Genomic DNA, 24,368 nt, shown 5'->3' with positions numbered 1-24,368 from the left:
TTTGGTGACATTTTCTTTGATTTCATACAAAGACAATACCCTCTTTAAAATGTATTCTGTATTGAAATTATAATTGATCTTGCCTTGCCTTACTGTGATTACTGAGGGGCAACTGAGGTGGAGGCGTCTTTCCCACATAACTCCAAGGCATTTTCTAACAGCAGCTATATGACCTGAGCTTTCTGCTAGCCAGAATTAATTCAGTTTGACACCACTTTAATTGCCATGGCTCTATGCTATGGAATCATGGCATTTGTAGTTTAGAGAGATGCCAACATTATTTGACAGAGAAAACTAAAGAACTTGTAAAACTCCAGCTTCCATGATTCTATCATATTGAACAGTTAATGCAGTGTCAAACTGTATTAATTCTGGGTTGTTGTGCATTTTCTGGGCTGTATGGCCATGTTCCAGAAGCATTTTCTTCTGACGTTTCACTCACATCTATGGCAGGCATCCTCAGAGATTATGAGGTGTTGGAAACTTAGCAAGTGGGGTTGATATATCTGTGGAATGTTCACAGAGGGAGAAAGTAGTCTTGTCTGCCTGAGACAAGTGTGAATTTAGCAATTGGCCAGCTTAATGAGCATTGGATAGCCTGGCAGCTTAAAAACATGGCTGTTCTCTGCCTGGGGGATCCTTTGTTGGGGGTATTAACTGGCCCTGATTGTTTCTTGTCTGGAATTCCCCTGTCTTTGGAGTGTTGTTCTTTATTTACTGTTCTGAATTTAGAGTTTTTTAAATACTGGTAGCCAGATTTTGTTCATTGTCATTGTTTTTTTTCTTTCTTTCTGTTGAAATTGTCCACATGCTTCTCTGTGTAGTTTGATATAGTTATTAGTGTGGTCCAGCATTCCTGTGTTCTCAAATAATATGCTATGTCCAGGTTGGTTCATCAAGTGCTCTGCTATGGCTAACTTCTCTGGTTAAGTTAGTCTGCAGTACCTTTCATGTTCCTTGAGTTAATGTAGTGTCAAGCTATTAATTCTAGCCACCAGTTCAAGTAGAAGACTTGGGAGTCAAGCTGATCCCCCAAACTGAAGTATCCAAGCATTTCAAAGAAGGCTCTTGAACAATGTTGCTCAAGCTTTTGTGCTCCAGATGCTTTGGACTTTGTTACTGAATGAAGGAATGTGTAGTTTTGCAAGGTTTCTTACATTGTAATCAGTTGGATTTTATGTGTGTTGTTATTTTTATACTTATGTCACTGTTTATATGTTTATGTACTGTTGTTTATATGCAGCATTTGGAGTGCTTCTGTGAGCCGCCCTGAGTCCCTTCAGGGAGATGGCGGCAGGGTATAAATAAAAATGGGTTATTATGTATTTTCGAAGGCTTTCATGACTGGAATCACTGGATTGCTGTGAGTTTTCCAGGCTGTATGGCTATGTTCCAAAAGCATTCTCTCCTGAGGTTTCGCCCACATCTATGGCAGGCATCCTCAGAGGTTGTGAGGGCCAGCTAACACCTCCCAACAAAGGATTCCCCCAGGCAGGAATCAGCTAGGCTTTGAAGCTGCGAGGCTTTTCGATGCTAACCAAGGTGATTAAATGCAACATTCACAACTCGCCTCCAACAGACAAGAGTTCTTTCTCCCATCCTGGACCTTCCACAGATATATAAACCTCACTTGTGTTTTGGACTTCAACTCCCGCTTAAGTGGCTGAGGGGGGAAAGGAAGGGACCTGAGGCTGTTAGGAATGGTGGGAGTTGAAGTCCAAAACACCTGCAGGGCCCAAGTTTGCCCATGCCTGCCTTAGACAGGAGAAGGAGCCCCGGGGGGCGGGGCGAGGGAATGCAGTGTGTTGGTATACAAAGGAAACCAAGTTGCCCGGAGGAAACCTCGCCCACCTTGAGCACAGTTTCCCTCCCGTGGCTCCGCCCATCCCTGACGTCACCGCCTACTGCCCTGAAAAGTCGCGGCATCGCCATGCATTCCCCTAAACCTGGACCTTCACTTCCCGCGAGTGGCATTCCTCGGCGCTCCTTGCAATACAGACATTGCCATCAAGAACGCCGCAATACTAATACTAATAATAATAACAATACCTCGCTCTCGTTGACCTCAACTTTTCTCTTTAAAAAAAACATTTAATTTAATGAAAATACCATAAATTATTATTATTGTTATTATTATTTTATACTGGTATTATTTTTTATCCTAAGATTTTAATTTATCTTTTTTTTTCTACTGAGTTTTTTTTAATTATTTGTTGCCAGTAAAGGGAGTTTGGCTCTTTTTATTTGATCCGTTTGGAGAAGACTTTTAGCAGTTCATCCAAAAAGGAAGGAAAAGGAGCTGAAGCTTTATTGATCCTTCGGTTGATTGATTGATCGAACCAGGTAAAACCTTTGGGATATTTCTATATTTTGGGGAAAGGGGTAAAATATAGGAATTGTTATTTTTAAGGTTTTAGGAAGGAGATAAAATATTAGAATACTAGTTTCATGTTTGTGGGAAAGGAGTAAAATACTAGAATATTTCTGTAGTTTGGGGATGGGAAGGTACAATTTTTAGAATATTTTTGTGGTTTGGGAAGCGGATTAGATGCTTCATTGAATGTCCTTCGGGAAAGCGCGGCATCGGTTGGTTGGCTTCTTTATGTAAGACTATATGAGATGGGTCTTTATTTATTTATTGAACTCCCCAGTTGGGGCTTTTACCTCCTAGCGATTTATTTTTTAAAACAAATGAATATTGGGAACATCCTTTCAGCAGTGGTATTGTTAATACACTATAACAATGTAGAGGGATTCCCCCAGGCAGAAAGCAGCCAGGCTTTGAAGCTGAAAGGCCATTCAGTGCCAATCAAGCTGGCTAATTGCAACATTCACACTTGCCTCAGGCAAACAAGAGTTCTTTCTCCCACCATGGACCTTCCACGGATATATAAATCCCACTTGCCTAGTTTCCAACAGAATGAATCAAGCCCACCCGAAAATGAATGGTGCAGTCTTGTGACTGGGTTGCTGTGAGTTTTCCAAGCTGTCTGGCCATGTTCCAGAAGCATTCTCTCCTGATGTTTTGCCACATCTATGGCAGGCATCCTCAGAGGTTGTGGGGTATATTGGAAACAAGGCTGGTGAGGTTAATATATCTGTGGAAGGTCCAGTCTTGTGATTGCTGAGCAATACTTTCCCCAAGGAAAGGAGGTTTTCTCACACTTTGAGCTATTAATCAATCATAGTGACGGATTGATTGGTAAATAGAAACCTATGTGTTGTCAAAGGCTTTCATGGCCTTCGTAGAAACATACCTTTGAGGTCTGAGTTTAAGAGGGAGAAGGTTCAGGCAAAGAGATTAGACTGTGTCAATTTCTGAGCCAGGTTGCATCATGTTTTCATGATGGGTGGAGTTGGGTGGTTTCCCGAACCTGAAACACAGAGGCAGGTCTGGTCTGTGCTGAGTGGATTTTCCTGCAACCTCTCAGCCACTTGATTCCCCTGAGTGGGTTCAATCTCAAGATCTGGATCCAATGTGGGTCCTTGTGGGGATAAAAAAAGGCCAAAGCCAAGGGATGGTTTTGGAGATATAGGTCCATCCATGCATCATGTTTTAATAACCAAAGGAAAGGGGTTGGATGGTTTCCCAAACCTGAAACACAGAGGCAGGTCTGGTCTGTGTTGTGGATTTTCCTGCAACCTCTTCACCTCTTAATTCCTGTGAGTGGGCTCAAGATCTGGATCCTTGGGGAGAAAAAAAAAGGCCAAAGCTTTTTTCCATAGCGTTGAGCCAAGGGATGGTTTTGTAGATGTAGGTCCATCCAAGAGCATCCTTGGTGCAAATCTCCCCCCTCGCTGTGGAGATCATCTTTTGTTCCACTCCCTTGTACTTTTCCTTCCCATCCCCTCGCTTTGCCCCCCTTCCTTCCCTTGCTGGTACTTTTCCACTCGCCTCCCGCCTCTGAATCAGAGCAGCAGCAACAGCAGCCAGTCACATGACCCACTTTGGAGGAGCAGCACTGCTGCAGTATTGACGCTTCCCTCCCTTGTCTCTCCCCTCTCTTTTCCCCCCCCCATCCTCCCCTTACCTCCACAGACAAGGCAAGTCCAGCTGCCAAGGACAAAAGATCGGGAGGAGCAGCAACACCACCATCACCCCAGCATCCCTGATCCTTGCTTAGTCTGGTACCTAAAAGGGACATCCCCAATCCCATCATGACCAAAGCTGAAATGGGGAAGCTCAACACCACCCCGGATGAGGACAGCAGCAGCTACAGCTCCAACAGCAACGACTTCAACTACCCCTACCCCACCAAGCAGGCTGCTCTGAAGAGGTCCGGGCTGTGTTTCTCTATTTTGCTTTTATAAGATAGAGTCCCATCCAAATCAAAATTAGATCCTCCCTTTTGGGGTGGGGTAGAAGAGACAAAAGTAGATTTGTTTATTTTCCACTATACTTTTTATTAAGGGTTTACTCTTTTAAAGTTCAACCTAAAACTCAGGCTGGGTTCACTACCTTACTGACATGGAAGCCAATGTCTTAGAATTTGAAGGTGTATCTATAGTGTAGAATTAATGCACCTTGACACCACTTTAACTGCAACAGTTCAATGCTACAGAATCACGAGTTGCAGTTCTACAAGATCTATAGGCTTTTCTGGCAAAGAAGGCATTTTTATTATACACGATAAAATGAAATGCAGAGATATAGGATCATATGACAGGGATCTAAGAGTCTTAGGAGACCCCAAGATGAACATGAGCCAAGAGTGTGGTGATGCAGCGAAAAGAGCCAATGCCATTCTAAGGTGCATCAAGAGGAGTATAGTGTAAAAAAGGAGAAAGGTAATATTGGGTATGGCTTGAAAGCAAACTACACATCCCAGGATTGCATAGCATTGAGCTATGGCAGTTATAGTATCAAACAGCATTAAATCTGCAGTGTAGGGGCACCCTCAAACTCTTTAAGTCAGTGCGTCCCATATCAGTAAGATGGAGAATCCACTCTGGGTGTTAGGTTGAATGTTAAAAGAGCTATCCAAGTTGCTGAGATACAAAATAGGGTTCAACATTGTGGATAGCTCCTTTAAAGTTTGAATTTATATCTGCAGTGGATGCACTAAACCAACTAAAAGGCTGGAATCATTGGTTTGCATGTACCATAAATGGGTGGAGGCACAGAGCAAATATTTGGCCTAAATTCTTAACTGATTTAGGTGCCTCAAGTCCCAGTTTGGGAAGAAAAGCAAACAAACATATATAGTCAAAACAAATAAGTCAGAAATGAACTTTTAAATCCATGGGCTCTAGGCTATGAAAACCAAAACTATTTTTGATGCTTAAATGGGACACTGGAGAATGATACTTAAAGCTGCTCTTTCTCTCCTTCCTCTTCTTTATAGCCATTATGTAGACATGGATCCAGAAAACCAAAACTTTTTACTTGAAAATAATCCTGGAAAGAAGAAATATGAAACTGAATATGTAAGCATGCCATGATATCATCTCCCAAGTGAATGGAATTTCTATCCAGATAAAAGCCAATTATACAATATTAGGTGTTAAATGGTCACGTAATCCTTATAATGTCCTTTTCTTCTTATTTTCAGCAACCAGGTACTACTTCCTTTGGAATGTCAGTATTTAACCTGAGCAATGCTATTGTGGGCAGTGGCATCCTTGGACTGTCTTATGCCATGGCAAACACTGGAATTGCTCTCTTTGTGTAAGTCCTGGAATGCATTAAATTAGCAATACTGTGATGTTGTCCTTACGTGTGCACGTCAGTTCTGCAGACATTTGCAGTTTGAGGTTTGTTGCTAGGTCTAAAACAAACAGTTTTAGAGTGAAAATCGTTTTCTGGAGTATAGGAACAGATTTAGTTTTAATCTTAATGAGGTAAACATAACTTTGAGATTTGAATCTCATGTTCCTCTAAATGTTGCATAGCAAATCCCATCAGCCCTTGCCAACATTGCCATGGTGAGGAATTTAGGGGATTGTAATCCAACATCTGGAAGCCCCATGATTCTCACCTATGGGCTACAAAATAAAATTCTGTTCACCTATATTTGGAAAAAAATTCTCCTGAATTCATAAACAGGCTATAAGTCAATTAAAACACAAAAGGCAGGATCTGGTCCCATTTAAGCATTTTGAGACCAGTTGATATCCATTGCACACATATCTGTTTAAATCAGTAGGACCTAACTATGCTTGCTTTCTAATTCGCTTATCTCATTTAGTGTTTGGGAATCTGTCCTTGAATTACATAATGCTTGTTCCCAGCATTCAGAGATGTATTCTTTTTGTAGCACAAATGTTCCTGTAAAATATTTCTACTACTGGAGAAGAAGCTTCCCTGTTTGTTCACCATGGCTTCTGGCCATAATGTTCTGCAGTTAGATTGCTAGATAAATATACATCCATTATATGCATATCACCATTCTGCTCTTATCAGAGCAATGAGCCTTGCTCATTTAAAAAAAAATACAGTAATACTATTTATTCTAGTATTGGTGTGCATCCAAGTATACTTTTCATGTTTTAAAAATCAGCATGCTTTGGAATTATGTAAGGGAGTTGAAAGGAGCATAATGCAAATAACTAGTAAGTGGATTCTTAGTCTCGGAGGACATGGAGATGTCTTTCCTATATCACTATGTAGTATAATTATTTCCTTTAGGGGGCAGTGTAATTTGTTATGGAAGAGCATCTTTGGAAAGCTATATGACCATGGTATCACCTATTGCAATGCAATCTTTTCTGGACAGAGAGAAAAAAGATTACGACAAAATATTTATAGATTACACAATATAATAATTTCTTCATAGTCATCAAAGCATATTACCATTCACAAGATGTTTTGTAAACCATAAACAAATGTGTACAATCCATGTTTTCTTAAAAAACAGCAAATGTCCTTCTGTCTGCTTCTACTACTGTTATAGCTCTAAGGGCTTTTGTGATAGAATCTGCCTCCCTGCATCATTAGAAACCAGTTTTTAAAACCAGTATTTACAATTGCTTTTCTGTCTTTCCCATATGCATCCTAATGCTGAGAGACTCAAAAGGACTTTAAGACAGTGATGCATTGTCCCTGGATCTTATAGATTTCTTTAAATTTTGCATTGAAACAAGCAATTATACTCAAGGGTGTAGTGTGCATCAATAAGAGGAGCTATCAACCAGGCTCCACATTCCTGCACATTTTATCACTGTACTCTGTATTTTCAGTTTCCCCCAGTTCATTGACATTAAGCAATGCACATTTAAAGTTCCCCTTCTGTCTCCTTAGGTCCTCAAAATGACTCACTGATGATCACTCTTGTGATGTCTCAACATGCAATATGCTGGTAATGCTACTGTTGCCACAAAACCCACTGAAGTATGAAGCACATGTTGGTGTATGGCCCTTATGCATTTTTGCCAATTAATTGAATCTGTACATTTATATGGAAAATTAAATCCAAGCAAAACTGTACCATACACTTTTAAAATGAGAGCAAGAGAAAATAATTGGCTATTAAGATGTGCTATTTCATGCTCCAAGAAAGTTTTTCAGTGGTTACAATGTCATCAGCATAATGCATGCTACCAGCAATGTTCATTTTTCCAGTTTAAAAAAAGATCATTTACATTAGTGAAGTTTTTTTTAACTGAAGTCAATGTTTTTTCCCCAGACACTTAGTACTACATTCCCAAAGGTTTTTTTTTTAACAGAAAATTGAGTTTAAATATACTTTAAAACAACAATACTGGGTACAAATGTTTGAGAACAGGCTTTAATGGGCTCTAATGGAACCTATTTTTGTTCAGGATTGCATTGCATGTGGATTAGATACTTGTAGATATTGATCATTGTTCTCAGGGGCCTGGTTAAGAGTTTTAAATCAGAAGTGAAATTTATTCAAATTCATTTACTACCTTGAATAAAAAGAATTACTTTATAAATTTAGCTTCTCTACTAAAAATCTGAATGGAGTTTTTTGAATAAGGCACCGAGGCCTGTCCACAGCTGTCTTTATTACATGTTTTGTGATCAGATTGAATCATTTCCATGTGCTTTCTTTTGAGAAGGGATGGCCACATTTTACAGATTGGCCTTTTTGGGTAGACATTATCCTATCCTGATTCCTCAATTTTGTCAGAAGATACTCTAAACTGGATTTAGATTCTTCTGTCTAATCTTCTGTCTCATACCAAGTGTCACTTCACTATGCTAGGTGCTACGTATCTGAGTTTTGAAACTGTAACAAAATTTGTATCATGAAATCCAGTGTTATTTTGTAAAAATACTAAAGCAAACAGATGTAAAAAGAAGTAGAGCTTTATTTCCCCTTCAAACTATTTGCATCTCAGAAGTTTAGTAACATTTCGGTGGAAAGGGCTTGTCAGCTTAAAAGAACAGAGATTTAATCCATTGTGAGTCTGAACTATTTTCAATCAGGGTAATCCAGTTTAACTGGTAGGTCATTTGGGATGTTTGTAATCCTTTTTGTAAAATGTCTTATAACCTCAGACACAATAAAGATCTACCACTATTGTCACATTCCTTCTCAGATCTTTTTTTAAAATTGCTTACTTTTAAAAGATGAAAACATTTCAAAACAAGTGCTGCTTTTCATTTCCATTTATTTCAATGAAAATTTTAAGCACAACGTAATATTTTACTGTTGAAATAAGTGGGGGTAGAAGTGCATAAAAATGATAGAATTCCTCTTGTGTTTTCTTACATCTTCTTGCTAAACTTATATACTTGCTTTAGTCAAATAAAGGTTTCTCTTTTGTGTTTGTTTTTAGAATTCTCTTAATATTTGTGTCGCTGTTTTCTTCGTATTCCGTTCACCTCCTTCTGAAGACTGCCAATGAAGGAGGTATGATAACAAAAATTTATTAATAAAATATTCTTTCTCGTGCACACAGATCCCATCATAAACCAGTTTGACAGAATTAGTTTAACTCTATTTTAATATTTGCATTTTATATTTTTTTGATTGCTTCGTTTAAAAAGTTGTTAGCCACTTTGCATCCTAATCTAGTGATAAAAGGCATGAAACCACACACATTTTGATGCCTCAAATGTGATACCTGTTTCTGGCTATATTTGACCTGCTGATTTAAAAATGGCACCAATTTTTTCATATTAGCTCTGGTTTTTTGTTTTTGTTTTTTTGAGATACAGAACATATGCCATCTACCAATCACCATCTGCTCACCCATAAAGAATCATGATCACTATCTCTAAGAAACTAGAGCTGATGTGGTCTAGCCAATGCAATTTTCTGAATGGTCATCTCAAATAACCCCAAGAATGGACCTAAAAACCAAGACATCAAGAAATTATTTTTGTTGTAATAACTCATGTAATTATTGTGCAATAATTGTAAATGTTTCTCTGTGGCTATAGGATCTTTGTTATATGAACAACTGGGAATGAAGGCATTTGGCATGGCTGGGAAGTTAGCAGCCTCTGGATCAATTACAATGCAGAACATTGGAGGTAAGGATTTTCAGATAGATGCCCTTTTATTACTCTGTCAGTTTTAAGAATGGATTTTGTCTCAATTCTGACTTTGTCACACAACACAACTGCACTAATGCACAAAAATGGTATTATGGAATATGTTTGGTGACTCCTTTTTCTGTGCCATATTCTATGTTTGTAACAATCTGCAATATTATTCACCTGCAGCTATGTCAAGCTACCTCTACATAGTGAAATATGAGTTACCGTTGGTCATCAAGGCATTTATGAACATAGAAGAGAACACCGGGTAAGTCAGCAGGAAAACTTTTGGTAGGAACAGAAAGGAGCATTGGATCTGGGTACCTACGTAGATACACACAAATGAAACTTCCTAAACAAAGGAGAGTTTCCATTATGCTTGCCCACTTCTTGGACAATCTCTTTGAAACATGACACAGATTTGTTATCTTTCAAAATTAGAATGCCTGAAATTAATTGACAAAATTAGAATGTCTAGTAAATTGGAGTACTTTTGTACTGTTAGATAGATTGCAGTTTTATTTACTTATTTTCAGCATTCCTATTAACCATCCAGTAACATGGTCCTCTGTTTACCTTACGAAGACAAAATGATAAAATACTTCAGTTAAAAAAATTAAGTTGCAGAATAGTTGTTGTTTTTCTTAGGAAAAAAAAGAATATGAAAACATTTTGAAATGTTTTCTCAAGCATATTTATGGACTATAATGTAACTTTTAACCTGGTGGGACAAAAACCTTGGCCATAGACATTTAGTAAAAATTAGATATGTAAGCTTTGCACATAAGCATTCAGGACTGAAGCATAACTTTGAAATTCTGATGTTTTTTGCTTCAGGCAAATGATTTCACTGGAATTCCACATAATGGCTTGTAATCAGGAGATAAGTAAGGATGCCTAAATCTCATTATAATCATTAACATGTGGACACCAGTTAAACATATCAAATTCAGTGCAACATTTGCTCTCACAACTTTCTGTAGACTATGGCTTATTCTGTTTTGGCTTGTGGTAAGGAGTAATTCTTATTTAGTAGCATGATGTCTAACTTTTTGGAACATAGTCCTTCCCTTATGGACTTTCCACATGATTAGAGATCTTCATAAGAGACAACATTACCTTCTAGTATTTTTTCCCTGCTTGTATTTTCTGTATTTCTATGAGAATAACATCAATTTACTATGGAAATAGGGATATACCTCCCACATCCCATCATGTGTCCTTGACTTGGCTTCCTCTAAATATAAGCGTGCTCATATTGGAAGAAGAGTTCATTTCTTCCCAGACTTCCAAGAGTAGGCATCTGGTGTTAAATTCAAGTGTTTCCTATAAATTTCTTAAGATAGGAGGGTTGATTTGGAAACAAATGCATGTAGAAGTCAAATCCCCAGATTTCTCCATGAGTAAACATATTTAAAATTGAGCTGTCAAGTCTCAGTCTCACAAATTTCCATAGAACATAATTGAAAATGATTGCTGTCAGAATGTAGTCATCCCCTTGGGAAGCAGAGCAAAATTTCCCAAAGAATGGGGTTTTATAGATCCATAGCCAGAATTGGATACTTGTGTGTATGAGGTACTCCAGTCTAAAATTTCTCTGCTCCATTTCTTGTTTCCTTCATTCTACTGCAATATACATTAACAATGGACTATTTGGAATGATACATAGATTTGATAACTTTAACAGTGACATCTTCTGCTTTTCTTGTAGGCAGTGGTATATCAATGGTGATTACTTGGTTATATTGGTATCCATGGTGCTGATTCTACCTTTATCACTACTGAAAAATTTAGGTAAGTAGGAATTGATTTTTTGCCTAAAACTAGAGAGAGATGACTGTCAGGCAGTCCTAATTTTGAAGTCATAACTGCATTTTTGTTCCTTTATCTTATGTGTGAAGCTTTCCAGTTGACAAGCTGCACATCTGCCAATATGCAAGGCTAACACAAATAAATTGTGGTGCCTGAAATATGAGAATTACATAAGCCCTATAAAGCATATGTAAATAACAAAAACAAAACAAAAAAACAAGAAAAGGATGGGAGAGCTTGCAATCCTGTACTTGCTTAACTGGCAATAAGTCAAACTTAACCAAGTGGGACTTACTTGTATAGAATTACTCTGTAAATCTAGTTGTTAACTTAACAAATAACTCAGGCCCCTTCCACACAGCTGAATAAAAGCTCACATTATCTACTTTGAACTGGAATATATGGCAGTGTGAACTCAGATAACCCAGTTCAAAGCAGATACTTTGGGATTTTCTGCCTTGATATTTTGGGTTATATGGCTATGTGGAAGGGCCCTCAGTTTGACTTATATCCTTATATTGATGAGGTACTAACTCAACATGACCAAGTTGGCAAAGGCTGGTGGAAATTGGATTCTAACAGCTTCTGAGGACCTCAGGTTTCTCACCTGAGAATGCAGAGGAAAATCCTAATGTTGACTAGTAAGATGGCATTTGTAAAATCTGCCAGAATGGATTTTTACAGATCTCACCCTAGAAACCCACTTCTGAGTAATAGAAACCATGCGATGTTTGTCCTCTTACCCAAGAAATACTGCCCAAACTCAAAACATTTCTTTATTACAGGTTATCTGGGCTACACCAGTGGATTTTCCTTGTTATGCATGGTCTTCTTTCTTATTGTTGTAAGTATAGCCTCTTCTGTATAATTTGAAATGCTTGCAATGCTTGGTCCAAATGAAATTGCAGCTTACCCCTAATTATGCACAGTCATTAAGTTTTAAACAAATGGATGCAGAGGAAATTAACAGGCTGTGTTGTTTTTGTTCTTTATTTAGGTCATTTGCAAGAAATTTCAGATTCCTTGTGGGCTGGAACATGACTTGATTAATGCAACTCTGAATGCAACACAAGAACACCTGTCAACTATTTCACCTTTTCATGGAACTGATGTCAATGTAACTAATGACGATGCGTGCACACCAAAATATTTTATCTTCAATTCACAGGTAAGGATAAAGATTAACCTGGAGAAGCAACTGAATCTATATATGCTAATTAGAATTGTAACTATAATTCTTTCAAAGCTTCATTGACTATTGAAAGCTCCTGTTTCTCCAACCAGAGCACTGTGTTCCTATTATATGGTCCAGTGTATCTTCTGTCATCCTTGAATTAAATACATGATGAAGTGGATTGGACAGAATGTTTGCCTTTGAGCACACATATGAGCACATATGAAACCACTCACATTCTTAAATCTTTTATAGTTATCCTATTGGGGAAGATAATGAGATTATTTGGTATCTGTATATTGCATACTAAGTAGGCAATTTCACAGTATGTTTTCAAAACAAATTCACTGTGCTAGTATTGCCATTGATTTCCATATCATATCTGCCAAGATAAGCACTATATATTTAACCTTTTACTGAGAACTGTAAATATGTACACTTTTTCACTAGGCTACTACACATACCATATGATTTGATAAAAAAAAGTGGCAGTGGGGATTGTGATAGATGTATTTTGGTCATGACGAACGGAGTATCAAATTGGCATACCTATAATTTGGTTCTACAGATAGAAATGGAGCCATAGGATTCAATTCATATCCTATTGAGCTGAAGGATAAAACTATTTTGAATGGAATGATCTGTCACCAAAACAAGGAACAGCTTCCAAAGGATCACTAACTATGATGTCTTTCATATGTTTATTTGGAAGTAAACAGCACTGCTTGCTCCCAGGAATATTATATTGCTTACAACATTAAACTAGAACTAGGAAGGCCCAAAATCAGATCATTCCTTAGGCCTAAATCTTGCTCAATAATCTTGGGCCAATACCTCAGAGAATTATTGTGCATGTCAAATGAGTTCATTTGAAGAATGGTGGGATAGAGATGTAATAAATTAAACATAAATATGTTTAAAATTGTGAAATTATGATTTCATCCTAGTTACTAAGTAAACCGACTTTGCTTTTTCTGTGTTAACAGTTATAAAAAAATATTAACAAATTCTTTGGTTTGTTTTCCAGACTGTCTATGCTGTACCAATCTTGACATTTTCCTTTGTCTGCCATCCTGCTATTCTTCCTATTTATGAAGAACTGAAAGGGTAAGGCTTATATATATTGCATATATCATATGTTTCATAGAAAATGAGATAGGTATGAATGTATGTATTTCAGAAGTAATAATACATTTATTCCTTTGAAATAGCCGAAGCCGCAGAAGAATGATGAAGGTATCCAATGTTTCATTTTTTGCCATGTTCCTCATGTACCTTCTGGCTGCTCTCTTCGGCTACTTGACATTTTATGGTAAATAGCTTCATTTCCGTATCAGTTTCTGGGGTTTATTTGTTTTTGTGCTTGAAACACCACAGATATGTTTTTCGGTATCCATTTAAGGTTCTTTTGCTTTTGGTCAGGGCTGAGGGGGAGATCACATGTGAATTCTCCCAGTGGAATCAGTGTCCAAATATTTGTGCTCTAAAAGTGGTCTCCATTGAGAGCCTGGAAAGGCTGACTCACTGTTCCAAAAACCACTAGCTGCCCCAATTTATTTGTAGCTCATTCTTAAGCAACTGATTATAGGGACCCCTAGCCCACATTCTGAAATTCATTTAATCATAAGCAAGTCCTGCTATATACATTGGGACTGCCTTTCGAACAGAGATATTTAGGATCATATTGTGAGTAATGTGGTTGGTATCAGATGTGGAATAGAATGCTTTTCTATCTTTAATAAATAAGCTATTTTATATTAAGAAGTAGCATCTAACATATAAATATTCACACTGATATCTTAACATAGAAAATGGTGAGCAGAAAAGCAAAGGGCACCAACTGGAGATTTTCTTCTCTTTTTTGTACACTAACACTTTGATTTTCCTGCTTGGCCAGTGCTTTGAAATGTTCCCTTTTGGGTTATAACTCAGATTTCCCCTATCCAGCATAGAATACTGCAAGTTATGGTCCAAAAAAGTAATTTGGTTTTCCTGAAAGGAAGAGAAGGGGAAAGAGAGACCGGATCATGCTGGGTTAAAATTAGTTCCGGTTTAGATGTTTATTCCAAATTAGGCTTGCTTTGTGGGGAGTATTGGAAAAATGTATTGTGTCTGGTATAAATTCAGTTATCTGTGTCTCCTCTACACAAAGCTATTACAAAGAGGATTGACAAGGCCATTATTAGGAATCCTGCCCATAGGTTTGCAATGTTTGACAATATATCCCTAATGTATGCCAGAATAAAACTGCAAAGATAGTTGATTGCCTGTTTTCACTCAGTGGATGAGAACTGGGAACTAGTGTTTGCCATGCTTAATAAACTTTATTCTTATACCCCGCCCCATCTCCCCGAAGGGACTTGGGGCGGTTAACACAGGGACAAGCCCGCACAACAACATAACATAGCATTACATGTATAAAATTTAACAGCAATTTAAAACATTCCAACAATAAACAAAAACAACATAACAAGACAATTACTTTAAAAGCCTGAGCATCAATTTTGCATACGGCAAAAGGTGACTACAGCAGAGCTCAAGGGTCTATAGATAAAATCAGAATGAATAAAGGAGGAATATGGGGACAGGTTCCATTAAAGTGCTATAACATATAGGATAAGGAACAGTAATAAGGTGCCAGACGATTTTGTAAACATAACCAATAACAATATGAAGACAAGTCTGAAGGGCCTATTCATTCAAACACTTAGAGTAGATTTCAACTAGAAATGACATCTGTAAATCCTGGATATTCCATGGCATCTCCATCCACACTGCAGGGCATGAGACCACTTTTAACTGTCATATCTCAATCCTATGGAATCCTGGGATTTACCTTCGCTGTAGCACCAGAGTTCTCTAGTAAAGAAGACTAAACTTGTCACAAACCTACAAATCCCAGAATTCCATAGCATTGAGCCATGGCCATTATCATGGTGCCAAACTGCAATAATTCTGCAGTGACAATTCAGCATAGGTCAGGATTTAATACGTCTATGAGTCTTCTTAGTGACAACAATATTGTCTTGATATTAGAAAAAAACTTTAAACAGCACAGTGTATTCCAAAAGCTGTTACTGATGTGATTCAGAATGCAGAATTAGGTCTACTTATAACCCTGTCAAACAAAACTGAATAAGAAGGAACATTTAAGTGAATGTCCTGGTTATGCATTTCTATATTTTCACTTGATTCCACTAGGCAGCTTTAAACAGTGCACAGAGATGTTGCTTTTGAGCTTTGTATATGCTAAAGTCACTAATCATCTATCAAAATGCCATTTTCTTTGCAGGCCATGTTGAGCCAGAGTTGCTGCATACATACTCTGCAGTCCTTGGAACTGATGTTCTTCTCTTGATCGTACGCCTGGCTGTTCTGATGGCTGTGACTCTTACTGTGCCAGTTGTGATTTTTCCAGTAAGTAACTTCCCTTCAGAAGTTTTGTTCATAGTTTTAATGGTCATTTGGAAACCAAGATAACTTAGGACTTGTCTTCTCATTCCCAACTGCCCTCATCTGCTTGCATTAGTATGTTCTTTTTTCATTGCTTTCTTGTCACTGGATCTGTTTCGTTTTTAAAGGAATTAAGTGACATAATGAAAAAGAACTGACCTAACTAAATGCTTGTTCTCAAGATAAATGAACCTAAGAAAGTTCACAGATGTCTACTCTTATAAGTTCATTTGCTCCTTTAAAAAGTTTCTCATGGATTGAGGGAGGAAGGGGAAATCTTGCTATCAATAAATATCCTGGTTTATTTTTTTTTCTATTGATACAAGCTCAATTCTGGCTAAGTCCCTTCTATGTTGGTTTTCCCTTTTCTTTAGAACAGGGAACATCAGCATTATGGCCACCTTCAAAGGGCCATTGAATCCAATGAAAAATCCGTGGATAAAGAGGGGCAACTATATATATAATTACATAGTGGTTGGTGCTCTTTAGTTTTTACTCAGTTTGCATCTCCAGATGTTATTGAATAACAACTCCCATCACTTTTTATTATTCCCCATGTCGACTGGGGATAATTGCAAGCCAACACCACTTGTGGCTCTGAGGTTGGGAAAAGCTTAAAGGACATTTTAATGCCAGACATCATATCCACAAGCTTATATCTCAATTCAAACCCCACTATCGTGACAGAACAAACTGCAGCCATCCAGATGTTACTGTATCACAATTGCCATCAGTTCTAGTCATGATAATATCTAATGAAGAATACAGGAGTTGTAGTCCAGCATTTGGATAGCCACATAAAATGACATGATGGGGTGGATTTGGCCTGTGGGTCTGGAGTTTATTTATTTATTTCCATCATTTCTATCCCGCCCTTCTCACCCGAAGGGACTCAGGGCGGCTTACAAAACTGGCAGAATTCGATGCCAATACACAACAATACAAAATACTTGAGCCATTCATCCACAAAAACCTTGTACATAAACCTTAGTCCAGACCGAGTCGAAGCCAACAAAACTTATTCTTTGAACGCTTGCTCACATAGCCAGGTCTTCACTTTCTTTCTAAAACTCAAAAGGGATGTCATTAGGGAGGGAGTTCCACCACTGAGAAGACCCTGTCTAGACCCTGTCTCTCGTCCCCGCCAGCTGCACATGTTTGACACATGTTTTCTAAAAGGTGCTCCACCCATTCTCCAAAGTAGAATTGCTCTTGTTTAAATTATTTATTCCCACAGGAGAGAATGAATAATTTTGTCAGCTTTGCCCACATATTGGTATCATTATTTATTTACTTTATTTGTATACAGTAGAGTTCCGGTATGCGGAGCAACACCTTGGCATTTTCCCAGGCAAGCACCTTTACCGAAGGGAAGAGTTTTCTCTTCCCTCCAGTTCAGGCGCTTGCCTGGGGAAATGCCGGCTCCCCAAGGGCTCGCTAAGGGACGTCCCTCAGCAAGCCCTTGACCCTTGGCAAACGCCTCGCGACTGCTACTAGGCAGCAGCGATCATGGGGCACTTCCTCCTCCCTCTCCTTCTCTTGAACTTGAGAGAGGGAGGGGCGGCCCCGGCTGCACCTCGGATAATACGGACGCTCGGATTAGCGGAGCTCGGTTAAGTGGGGCTCTATTGTACCACTTTTCTCACCTCTGGGGGGACTCAAAACAGTTTACAACATAATGGCAAAATTTAATGCCAAAAATACATATAAAACCAAATCAAACAGTAAACATATAGCTATGCATTAAAATCAATAATCTTCAGAGATTGCCTTTTCTAAGGCGTTCTTGGGGAGGGAAGAGCTTGTCTCCTCCAATTCACCTCATCTCATTGACATGGTCATGGAATGGTCAAAGGAACAGATGAAGATCATAGCTGATTTTGTTTAGATCATAGCTGCCCATTGCCCCTTCCTTTAGCTGCTCCATGGACATTAGATACGGAAAAGATTAACCTGGGACCCTTCTACACTGTCCTTACATCCCAGGATCTGCTTTGAATTGGATTATATAAGTCTGTATTGCCATCTTGGACAAACAGATAATCTGGGGTAAGATCCTAGGATATAAGAACAGTGTAGAAGGGGCCTGGGATGCAAAGGACAGGAATAATCCTTGAATCTATTAGACTATTTCCCCCACATGTTGTTTTCTTTCAGTTGTCACAGTCCTATGAGTAACTTGGAGGATATTTTATTTTTCCAACAATGAATTACTTCAATGAAATTTCCTGTATTTACAGATCCGCAGCTCCATCACACAGCTGTTGTGTTCAGGGAAGGAATTCAGCTGGCTGCGCCATTGTGCTATTACCTTTGTCCTTTTGGTATTCACCAACATCCTTGTGATTTTTGTCCCCACAATCCGAGATATATTTGGATTTATTGGTAAGCATTGTTTGGTTGCTCTTGTTCATTTTATTTGAAAGGAAAGCACTTCAATTGAAATCTGAATAGTGTAAGAGAAACTAATATCCCAAACAATCTTTAATTTTTAATGTAGGTGCCTCTGCTGCTGCCATGCTGATCTTTATACTTCCATCTGCTTTCTACATTAAGCTAGTGAAGAAGGAGCCAATGAAGTCAGTACAGAAGATTGGGGTAAGTACAGAGATGTAGTCCTAGATAATGCTGATTCAATTAACTAGTAAAAATGGAATATGATGATATTGAAGTTGAGTGATGAGTCCATACCTGGTTGTATGCTGTGGTTTTTAACTTTGAATATGTTTTGATGGATTTTAACTATGAATTTTAGTGCTGTTGGTGTTTAGTTCAGTTTTAATGTTTGCATATTTGTATATTTTAAATGGTATACTATACTTTTATCTTAAACCGCTTTGAATCCCCTTTGGGGAGGTAAGGCAGGGTATAAATAAATTTAATAATAATAATAATAATAATAATAATAATAATAATAATAATAATAATAATAATTTATAATAGCATTTTACATTCTACAAAAGTTCACTTCTGGAGGAAAATGCCTGGTTACAATTAATTCAGTGGGCTGCTTAGTATTTAGTATCAGTTTGGGGTTTGTATTCTATTATATCCTAAACACTGATCAGAATATGGAATTAATTTCTATAAAATATTTTTTATTCAAAGACCCAAAAAAAACAAAAAACAAATTGCAGGTCCTAGCATATGCAAAACTAAGTTTAGGAATTTGCAAGATGCGGTTGTGGAACAATGACTTCTTTCAAAAGAAGCTGTGTACTCATTTGTAAAGGGACTATTTCCTAAGCATGGGTGTTTATAAGTTTCAAAACCACAACCCCCACAACATTCAAGGCAATATGTATCTGGAACTTTATCTCTTAAAATTCCAAAGCAAACTTGAAAGGCAGATTCCAGTCTCTAATACAGGATTACTTAAACTTCTTCCACTTGTGACCGCTTTCTGCTTGAGATTTTTTTTTGTGACCCTAAGTATATAGGTATGTAAAACAAATATAAAAATCAAACATTTGTTGATCACAAGTTAGCATTTCCAAGAATTGCTAAACAGGCTGATTTTTCTTTTTGGTGTATTATAACTGAAGCATTTGCAGCAGAATCCACTTTAAACACTGCATGCTGTTGCTATTTATGGAAATGTGTGGCATTCAGAAAACATTTACTATTGTCAAATATTTCTTGACCCCAATGTTGAGCTAAGGGGATGCCATTTTGGGTTGGGACCCACAGTTTAAGAAGGTCTAATGCATCCACAGCCAGTTGTTTCCATCTTTTTATCCTGATGAAATAATGCTGTCTGTATTTGTTGTTTGCTCTCTTTGTAGGCTCTTCTTTTCCTGCTCAGTGGCATATTTGTGATGACTGGAAGTATGACCTTGATCATTCTGGATTGGACAAGCAATGCTGCTTCTGATGGGCATTAACTATCTGCTTTTAACAACAGAGTTCATGCACCATCTACTGACATGACTTTTTATCCGCGTTTGCCGTTCTGCTTCCTTTGAAATGCAGATTCTTTGATGCTAGTTCTTCTGATTGTAGAATAAGTGAACTTTTTGAAAAAGAAACTATTCTACACGATGGGAATGGATCCTAACATCAAACCACCTGAATCGTTGGCTGAGGGAAGTGACTATTTATTCCATTCCAGAGAATGGACAGCTTTGTCTGTAAAAAATATTATCAAGCCGTTTGGCTTTTCTCATTGTTACTTGGAAATTTTATTATTTACTTGAATGTGCCTAATGGAAACAATTGATGTGAGAAATGTTAGTTTACAGCTAACCATTGAAAGTGTGTGAGAAAAAAAAACACTATTATTTTTGTACCAAAAATTGTATGGACCTCAAAAGCACTATTTTGACTTTAAGAAAAAATGTTTTTGTAAGTTGATGATCCAAATAAGGTTAGAAAGAAATCAGTAAACAGTATAATCAGTGTTCTAAATTCAACCAGTGTTGCCTGTCTGTAGAGGCATATCCTTAAAATTATATTTTTGGCCACAAAAATATTTTTAAAACCTATTATGCTGAAGATTAACTAATTTGAAAGAGTCAAAACCATAACTGGGTTTCATATATAATTTAGTTGTGAAATTGTGAAACCAAACAAATATTTATTGAGATTCCATGGTACTATAACTAAACCAATCAATCTAAACTACCATGTTCTATTTCTACTTACTAAACTTATCAAAAATTTTGTAAAAAAAATTAATTCCATGAAAATGACTATGATGTGTAAACCAATGTGTATGTAGTAGTAAACAAAGCATCCTAGCCCATTAGTGGTATGCTCAAGCAAGCTTCTTGAAATGAACAAAGGTTACATAGGAGAAGTATTTGGCAAATTAGTGATTAGCATTTTTCTTCTTGAGGCTTAATAGTGCAGTTAGATTTTTTTAAAGAAAAGTGTAGGTGTTTTTTCCCATTCAGTTGCTGTTACATATAAAATCACATTGAAGTCATCCGTTATTAAAGCAGAATCCCCTTGTTAATAGCCAATGGATTAGCTTTAATTTTTGAAGCAAGTAAAAGTGAGGTCCTACTGTAGTTTACTGGCAGTACAGTATTTACTGGCTGCATGATACTTTTTAATTTCAACTTTCCATCCATTTTAAGAATTTTAAGATTACTTTTATCATTTGTTCTTCTTTGAACAGATGATTGCATACAAGACACCAGGCACTGGTGCACATAGCAAAAATTATCTTCATAAGGCAACTGGTATTCCTAAATGCAACTGATATTTACAGCAGTCTTTTTTTTAAAAAAGTAGAGGTCTTTGGTTGACTACATTGTCATCTCATGTGTATTTATTTCTGAAATATACGAGTGCTGTTTGAGCCTTAACTTTGCTTTTTAAAAAACAGGTTGTATACAGTGGTTACTAAGAGTATGATCCTTTCCATAATGCAGAGATCTGTCTCCTTGACTTTGAACATTGAGCATTGACAAGGTCTTGCAGGGAATGGAAGCTCTGTGCATACCTCCCAGGGCCCTTGATTGGTCTCCTTGGATAAAAGGGAAGCATGCAGACTTCCCATTCATTGTAAATACCATCGAGGAGTGATCTTACAAATTTGTGATGGCTAAACTCAGTCAAGAAGGCCATGGCCCTGCCTCAGTAAGGCTGTTGATGATAAGATGACTTAAAGGTCTGTCATTCATGTGGTTGCCATAGCTTGAAGTTGACTTGATGGCAATTAATAACAAAAGACAAAGAAGTATCACATGGCGATACCTCTTTGTATTGGTATGCACCTGTAAGGGGAAAGGATCATGTCCCTTAACTGCTTTCAAAATTGTAGGTGTTCACTGCATTATTTCAGTCTCAGGCTGAAGACATTTGGTACTTGTTTAAGAGCACATTCAATACTGCTTTCCATATACAGATGCTGCTGGAAAGGACATTACATTCTGTAAGAATCTAGACAGGCAACAATTTAGCAATGTAGTACTCTGTGGACTGCTTTCAACTATATTCAACAGGTATAATAGTTTAAGAGTCTCATTTAATTCAAGTAATAGTTGGTTTAGAGGGATCAAATGGCATGTAATTAGCTAATTAAGCAACACAGGATTTTTTTCTGTGAAAAATGTCTCAGCCCATTTTTCAATATTTGGTAGGTTTATGTCATTGTGTCTTTCTACGTACATATGATAATGCAGAGGATTTTGTTTGCATTTCTGCATGGGCACTGCTTGCCTCTACTGCTGCTATTCTAATTCCACTGAGATCACTATGTATGGCAATCAGCCTTACAGAAAGCTAATCAGTTCCATCCTCCCCTTATAGCCTCCTTGCATCCACTACTGAGTGGCTTGACATTTTATTATTATTATTAATAATAATAATAATAATAATAATAATAATAATAATAATAATATTTCTTGCCTCCTCTCTTCACGGCTCGAATCCAAGTCATGATCCAGTATAGAGTGGTATGAAGTGTACTTGAATCATTTTGGTCATCTCCCCCATTTTTGGAAAATCCAGTTAACGAAAAAACATCAACTGCCTACAGTACTTGCAAGAGCTTAATTTTTGCAGCAGCTCTAAACTTTAAAAAGAGAACAATTTATTGAGGGTTTTTTTTAAAAAAAATCCCAGTTTTCTGAGCAATTGCTTCAGCTAAAGAGAAACCGTTTTTTAACATTTATGTCTCTTACTGGCTTCAGTGGAATCAGGATTGCATTACACATATGTAGCAGATAATGTATTACATAATAACATATTTTCTCTTTCCTGTATTGAACTAAACTAGTGGTACTTAACACCATGTTCATGTGAAAATATTTCAGAGAAGTCTCGGTTAAGATGGCAGCTCTTTCATGTAGCTTTTTATAATACAACTGCAGTGTCCCAATATCCTTTAAACCATTGGTTTGGGATAGGGAAAAACCTTGTCCTCTTCCAATACTGGAGAATTGTCTACATTCATTGGTTTATCTCAGCAGCTGGAAAACTAAACTGTTCCAAGATTATGCTAATCGTTGTGCCTCAATAAAATGATACGATCTGTGCAATGCTATACATGGCTGATCAGAAATTAAACCCCATCAAGTCCAGTGGGAATTACTCCCAAATACATCTGTATAGAATTGCAGCTTGAATCCAGTGATATCTGGACAATATGCTGTGAATCATGCAGCTTTCTGTCAAATAATCACTACAAACTTCTCCAGTGGTTCTTGCTGTGTACCACTAGGCTTCATGCTTTGTTGTGTCTAAATCTGTTACACATTTGTGTCCTTGGCGGTTTCTATGGAGTACCTAAGTAAGCAGTTTCAGTATTATTAATTAAACCACTGTTTGTCACCTCATTTTACAATTAGTGTCTTCCATGTTCTTTCATTCATGAAATGTAACATGTTATTTATAGAACAAAAACCTGTTGGAAGTATTTATGCATATCCTTTGTACATAAGTCATGTGTATATGTATATTATATTGTATATAATGTAGTTTTGGACTTTTTTGGTCATGTATATAAGCTTTCGATATGCTTCATAGCTAAATCATTATGTCCATAATTCATTCATATTATACATCTAGGAAAGAGCTCTCAAGTGAAAATTTCCAGAGAAATAGTAAGGCTGCCCAAATTGAATTTCTATGTGCTCAAGTTGCATAAGAAGATTCTAATATTAGAAAACAAAAGTTGGCTGTCATTCACTACTCAAGGATTGTCCAACAACCAATGTAATTCCAGTGAAGTCTTATTTTTCTCTTTGTACTATATGCCCCATCAAACTGATATGAAACTCCTGCTAGTTTCAGAGCAGTTTGCTATGTGGCGTGAACAAAGGTAGTTGCTGTTGGAGGCAAAAAGAAATTATAATTCCAACTTGCTTCACGTTTCTTTGAAACCTTACCCATGACCATGAGTACTGTCATGTGTGCAAAGGTCCCAATTTGAAAGGGCTTTGCCATGGAAACACAATGTTTTCGTCATTGGAGGGAACAGAAAGCCCTTATTGGTATTAAGCTTTTCACTCTTTGTTCACAGATATGTATACTGCAATAACCATAAATTCTCTTTTGGGTCCACAAAGTTCAGGTTTTCAGAGTACGTTGATGTTTTCAGTGATCAATATATTGAGCCTTCCTGAATAGGTGTGGTACAGTTTGTATATATTGTATATGTATATATAGAGAAAGGTACACACTGTATTGTTTAGATCAACAATTCAACTACAATTGTTGGGGAAAGCGTGCTACACAGTTTCAATGAAACGTACGTTTTAACTAAACTGAAATAAAGATATAATCTTACATTGTGCATTTGTGATATTTTTCCACTCACCATGAGGCTTTGTTTAGTTATTTCTCGAATATAAATGCCACTGCTTGAGCAAATGCCTCCCAAGTAGGTTCATGGAAAAGATTGAAAACTTTGTATGAATAGAGCTTGCTCCAGATGCCTTATAGGAAGCTCATTCCATTGGGAAAGGAACATTTTGTATTCAACCCTCAGCATTCAAAATTATGCATCTGTCAGCTGCATGTATTTTA

The 24,368-nt window shown here is 37.3% G+C and overlaps 1 protein-coding gene across 1 annotated transcript; it reads left to right on the top strand.

The window, feature by feature from the left end:
- Nucleotides 1–1,923: 1,923 nt before the first annotated feature.
- On the top strand, nucleotides 1,924–24,128 carry slc38a2 (solute carrier family 38 member 2). Its single transcript, XM_003221187.4, has 16 exons — nucleotides 1,924–2,343; nucleotides 4,040–4,277; nucleotides 5,346–5,427; nucleotides 5,553–5,668; nucleotides 8,746–8,819; nucleotides 9,353–9,445; nucleotides 9,638–9,719; nucleotides 11,163–11,245; nucleotides 12,049–12,107; nucleotides 12,261–12,431; nucleotides 13,465–13,544; nucleotides 13,649–13,749; nucleotides 15,730–15,854; nucleotides 18,131–18,275; nucleotides 18,391–18,488; nucleotides 19,676–24,128. The coding sequence occupies exons 2-16, from the start codon at nucleotides 4,159–4,161 to the stop codon at nucleotides 19,772–19,774; spliced, it is 1,527 nt and encodes a 508-aa protein (XP_003221235.1). The 5' UTR covers nucleotides 1,924–2,343; nucleotides 4,040–4,158; the 3' UTR covers nucleotides 19,775–24,128.
- The last annotated feature ends 240 nt before the right edge of the window (nucleotides 24,129–24,368 follow it).

Source organism: Anolis carolinensis, chromosome 5, assembly GCF_035594765.1.
Source record: "Anolis carolinensis isolate JA03-04 chromosome 5, rAnoCar3.1.pri, whole genome shotgun sequence".
In the NCBI taxonomy this organism is placed as follows: domain Eukaryota; kingdom Metazoa; phylum Chordata; class Lepidosauria; order Squamata; family Dactyloidae; genus Anolis; species Anolis carolinensis.
This window is presented reverse-complemented; position numbering and strand designations above follow the sequence as displayed.

Coding starts and splice junctions, on each gene's coding strand:
- slc38a2 (XM_003221187.4), top strand. CDS start 4,159: ATGACCAAAGCTGAAATGGGGAAGCTCAACACCACCCCGGATGAGGAC. Junction 9,446..9,637: donor TACAATGCAGAACATTGGAG/GTAAGGATTTTC, acceptor ATTCACCTGCAG/CTATGTCAAGCTACCTCTAC. Junction 12,108..12,260: donor TGGTCTTCTTTCTTATTGTT/GTAAGTATAGCC, acceptor TTCTTTATTTAG/GTCATTTGCAAGAAATTTCA.